Source organism: Arachis duranensis, chromosome 7, assembly GCF_000817695.3.
Source record: "Arachis duranensis cultivar V14167 chromosome 7, aradu.V14167.gnm2.J7QH, whole genome shotgun sequence".
In the NCBI taxonomy this organism is placed as follows: Eukaryota; Viridiplantae; Streptophyta; class Magnoliopsida; order Fabales; family Fabaceae; genus Arachis; species Arachis duranensis.
In genome coordinates this window covers 72,112,399-72,117,973 of record NC_029778.3, presented here as the reverse complement: position 1 = coordinate 72,117,973, position 5,575 = coordinate 72,112,399, and the positions used below count along the sequence as shown (strand labels likewise).

General features: G+C 35.6%; 1 protein-coding gene across 8 annotated transcripts; it reads right to left on the bottom strand.

The window, feature by feature from the left end:
- Positions 1–226: 226 nt before the first annotated feature.
- LOC107459870 (uncharacterized) lies at positions 227–4,572 on the bottom strand. 8 transcript variants are annotated; one of them, XR_008001531.1, is made up of 3 exons: positions 4,212–4,572; positions 3,192–3,753; positions 1,176–2,667 (listed from the first exon to the last, which is right to left on the bottom strand). XR_008001531.1 is itself a non-coding variant. In XM_021128315.2 (3 exons), exons 1-3 carry the CDS (start codon positions 4,395–4,397, stop codon positions 2,642–2,644), a joined length of 267 nt encoding a protein of 88 aa, XP_020983974.1. In that variant the 5' UTR covers positions 4,398–4,572; the 3' UTR covers positions 1,176–2,641. The 8 variants fall into 8 exon arrangements, 7 of the variants coding, with proteins under 7 accessions (XP_052108242.1, XP_020983974.1, XP_020983975.1 ...); XM_021128315.2 differs by having other exon boundaries at positions 3,192–3,242; positions 4,208–4,572; XM_021128316.2 differs by having other exon boundaries at positions 3,192–3,239; positions 4,208–4,572.
- Between the last annotated feature and the right edge of the window lie 1,003 nt (positions 4,573–5,575).

The following is a 5,575-nucleotide window of genomic DNA, read 5'->3' as shown; positions in this document are numbered from 1 at the left end:
CTCAATAGTCTAGTTTAAAGAAGAGGCAAATTCCAAGAAAAAAAAAAAAAGATTATGTAAAAGTATTGTTTACACCTTAACCGAAAATAATATATTTCTTAGTGGTTGTTGGTGAAGTCTTCATAGATCAAATACTATAATCTAGTTTGTTTTGAAATGTAATTAGTGCTTTATCAATTGATAACCCTTTTTTCATATGTTACTTATGCCAAATGCACTTTGATAGTATTAACTTTAATTGTTTACTTCTAACAAAATAAACATAGATAAGCTTAATCAAATGATGTATCTGCGTGGATATGCATAAATCCAGTTCTTTCCCAACACAATTCTAGCAACCAAGGATACATAGACAAAAAGCTTGCTTAAATCATATACATCAGCATCTTTTAAACTGGACTATGCAATCCTGTAAGCATCCCACCACTCTGTTGTTCTTGATTTCCAATTTCGTTGCAGTCGCTGCAAACTAATGAAACGGCTATCAAGAGACGAACTTTATAGTCCTTCACCTGAAATGAGACTATAATATTATTTGTTTGCAACGAAATATTTCTTCTCCTCCTATCATCTAAAATTTGAGTTTTTCACATGCCTTTTCACATGCCTTGTTAAGCACTATTGAGATAAAATTTGAAACCATGCCTCAAGGTCCACATTAAATGTTATGTATTTATGCCAAAAGATAATCTCGTCAAATATTACTAGACAGAACTTTTACTATGATTTCTAGTTTTACTCTTCTTGCAAGTTCATGTTGCGAGTCTATCTTTGTGTCTAAGTGATAAAGTGTCTTCTCATGAATGTTTGCCACCATAAGAAACCAATGCTTGTGTTCTTCTTGATATATTGGAACACAGATCTGCATGGAAGTCATTGTTCAATATACAAATAAGATACCATAAATGTAAATGCATTAGGCTTGTTTAGAAAATTGATGACAATGAGGCATGAATTGGGTAAAAATATGTTCCACTCACAAAGTTAAGCTCTGTCGATGGCTTCATGTATGTATCTGGCTATCTACATAACGATCCACCAACAACTCTAGTTATTCTCCATTTTCGACGTCAGCCTGCACTTTGGGCTTTAGGAAGAGTGACGGCAAAAAATGATGGTAAGTACCAAGCCATTTTAGTCGTATTTGCTAAAGCCATAAGCTGTAATATCTGGTTTGTACCCACAGTCTTATTACCATGCAACTAAGGATCCTTGAAAAAACTTTCTTACTAAGAAATACAAATTAAAGGTTAAATATTGCCATTTAATATTATATTGTGTAGCTGATTGGTTCTTTTGGACACAGGTTTTGATAGGTCTTTCCCGTTTGCCTCAAAATTCTCTATACGAACAAGCACTTCAGCCAAAAATTATAAAACAAACAATACATTAAACTATCCTAGGGCAAGAAGTGCAAATTAAAATGAGTTTGTGAAGGAAAATAATCCAATCAAATATTACCAAAAACATTGAACTCTTCTAAAATGCCGTCCAATAAGATTAGTGGTATCTAGTGTCACAATCGACTGGTTGTGATGATTTACCCCGAAAAATACAACGACAGGGCAATAGTAGCGATTATTTTTATGTGTTGCATCAAATGCAATAACATCTCCAAAAATCTTTTACTCTTCCCTACTTCACTCATCACACCAAAATAGATTTGTCAATTGGTTTTTATTGTCCTTCAAGTGCCTATAGAAAAGAGTTGGGTCCTTCATTTTTTCAAACATCGCAAGAACTGTGTGGCAGCATCACCAAGGCTTTGGCGCCTCTGTTTTGAAATTTTATTGTGGATGTCTCGTAACCCATACCCAACATTTTCATAATCTTTTGACTGACTTGCCAGTAGCCCAAAAATTTTAGGTCCTAAGCCGCCATCCCTGAAGTTTTTGATATGAGCCATATCTACATCAGGAACTTTCCTATGGCTATGCAGCATTCTAGTATTCCGAGGATCAAGATATTTGTGGTTGTGTTGATCACAAAAAGGGGTAACAACCCATCTGAAACTATCAACATGGGATTGTAACTGCACACGAGCATTGCAGCCGCCCTCTTGCTTATGATTCTCCCTACTATAATACTTTTTCTCTCCGACTCCCTCTCGGTATCAAACGTTTTCATCATGAGTTGGCCGCTCTTTAACCATCTACTTTTGCTTTTCCTAGCATAAAAACCCCGAGACTTTGCATATTTGTTATAAAACTCGAAAGCCAAATCCAAATCACAGAAAGTGTGCTTCACAAAATCATGTGTTGTCAAGTTGTCGAAACTAGTGTCCAGGATTTGCTACTTCAACATAATGCAGCGGCGTTCATCTAAATTTACTTCTTGCTCTAACACTGTTACATCTCCAGAATCACCCTATATAGAAATTTCCCTTTCCATCAAACCAGGTTCATTTTCATAGACATCATCCTTATATGTATATGAGCTTTCAATGACTTCATTTAAGAACAATTCTTGCTCTTCAACCTACTCGATGTCATACACTATTTCGATGCACACAATTTCTTCTAATGCATGTTCATCCTTGTCTTCAAACTCATAATCTTCCTTGTCAATGTTGTCATCTTCAAGAATTACATCATCCCAAAATAAAACCTCCTCTTCTTCTTCATAGCTAAGTTCCTCACTACTATCCATGTATAATGTATAAAAAACCTGATAGCAAATAAGGGGCATATCACTAGAGCTTGAAATTGATGGCTGACACAGAGAATATCCAGCACAAATAAGTCCATTATCATTAGAGTACATTAGAGTACCATAAAGACAAAAAAAATCCATTAATTTAAAAAAAAGTTTCAATTGCAAAATAAATATGTAGCACTTCATGGTTATAAGGGAAGCAACATCACATTAAACCAAATCAATCATAATACAAAATGATTTTTTAAAAAATATTTATTAGTATTTGAAATTAAAAGAGCAACCATGAATAGAGATTAGAGAATATATTTTTTTTCTTAGAAGAAAAAGAAAACAAAAATCATCCATAAAATGAAATCATCAACTTATATACACACAAAAATTAGCAGAAGGGAAAACAAAGTTGCTTTCCCTTTGTTAGATTCAACATGAAAGTTAATAGAATCATGTCCAGAGAGGGAAATTAGAAACCTCCCTATGCGTGCAAAGAAATTATAGGAGAATAAGAAAATACATGATAAAAGGAAAGTACCTACCTTGATTCATCGGATTCCTCTTCACCAGTGTAATATCGCCACCTACCGCTGCTAGGGTGGAAGCCGTCTTAGACAGAAGAGTGAGGTGATTGCTCTTATATTTGGATATAATTTAAGAAACTAAGACACTCTAATAGCCAAAGCATTGTTGCATTCATAGAGTCATAAAAATAAGCAAAAAAAAATGTTCGTTTTTGGATTTGGGGCAAGGATGAGGGCAAAAGATGTCCGTGTTTTTGACGTCGTGATTCACACAACGATTTCGGTGCAATTAACTGATTTAATTAAGTTTGGGGTTTAAAAATGATTTTAAGAACTATTGTTGCTCATTGGTAAATACAACAAAATAAACTGGGGTAATTTTTTAAATATTTTTGGAAGCTCTGGAGCTCTCTTTGAGGCCAACAAACTAACTAAAACAATCCAATACTAAAATCAACTTAGCAAAACATAAATTCAACTAATTTATAAATCTCGTTATATATGCTATATTAACCTTATCTGTTCTGATCTTTTTAATCCCAAGTCATTATCCATTATATCTTCTGTTGTCTTTTGCTGCCTGGGGACATGTTTCACATAAATGAAATTTATAAATTTCTTCGAATGTGATTATGTGGTCAAGATGGAAGCAATATTCCATATATGATTAAAAGGCAAAAAAATTGTTCATAATTAAGACTACAGCTTGGCTCTTTTTAAAGGGCGACTAAGACTCAGATTTAGACATCCAAGTCAACAACTCTACACCATGAGTAATTCACAATTCAACTAATTTGTTGAATTTAGAAATCAGTCCATACATACTCAGTATCAGCTTTATACCATACTTCCTAAACTCAGTATCAGCTTTATACCATACTTCCTAGAATCCTAGCCTCATATATGACAAAATCTAACTCCCTTCAAAGCAAAAAAATAAACACAGGATTTAGAAAAAGAAAAAATGTATTTTACTGATCCAATTAGAATAGAGAAAACTCGAAAAAGAGAGAACAGGGGTTAAGAGGATTCACCAACCACCAGGATCCACGGAGACTCGGCACGAGACCGGCAAGAAGGAAGCGACAGCGAGGCCCCGAAGCCAAAAGATGACGAGCGAGGACGAGCCCAGGGAAGGCGACGAAGGAAGAAGACGGCGAGGGCCAGCTGCTGGTTGCGTTGCTTCTGCGCCGGCGACGACGAGCCAAGGGAAGGAAGCGACATACGAACCACGACGAGACGCCGGCGAGTGTGATTGAAGAAGAGAGAATTCGAGAGACTGAGAGAGACATTCCAGAAAGAGAGAGAGAGAGAGAGAGAGAGAGATTGAGAGTGTGAGTGAGAGTGAGAGTGAGAGTGAGAGCCTATAGACTATGGATGAGAGGGATAGGTGATTACAGATTAGGATTCCAGCAGCCACCAAAACCACGTTGTCCACTGTTTATTTATTTTTTTTTCTTCAACAAAAGAAATTAAAAAAAAACACATGACCCGGTCCGGGTTTTATAAACCGGACGGGTCACCGGTTCCTAACAAAACTGGGGTTTAACCCAGGTTTCTCTGAGTCTAGTGTATAGGACTGGCAATTCATACCCTACTCGCGGGTACCCAATTCGATCCAACCCGTTCGGGTAGGGTAGGGTACGGTCCGGGTATGCTTGCGGATAGGGTAGGGTACGGGTTTAGGGTGTACCCTACCCTACCCTACCCGCACCTCATATATAACACATATTTTATAAAAATCTCTCTATATAGTGAAGGAAGTGAGAGTTGAATCCACAACCTTTCTTATGTAATGACTTATAATAAGTTAACAACTACTAAACTAGGTAGTTAATTTAGTAATTTAGAGCATTAGTTTTTTATTTTTTATGTTATTAATACGTATAAAATTCGAAATAATTGAATTTTATATTTACTTTGAAAAAATTTGATATTTCTGCGGGTAGGGTAGGGTTTAGAATTTTAGGGTGCGGGTAAGGTTAGGGTTGAGAGATTCTCAACCCGCGGGTAGGATATGGTAGAGTTTTAATGAAATTTTCAACCTGCGGGTAAGGTTACCCTACTCTACCCATTGCCAACCCTACTAGTGTAGGAACGTTTCAACAAATGGTTCGATCCGGCCAAGTGATCGGGGATCGAGTTTCCGTCGAAATGGGCGGGTTGAGTCGGATTTGTTAACTTTGTTCCGAAGTTGCTCCATGGCTTACTCCGTTTTTATCTTTGTAGGGGAGTGTTTTTTATTAGTTTTCATTGTTATTTATTATTAAAAAATGTTAGATAGTTATCAAAATTTATTTTTTTTGTTATTATTTTTAGATTTTTAATTATCAATCAAATTCTTTTAATTTAGTAATTTAATAATATATTTTAACTTATTTTTTAAATACTAATAACTAACT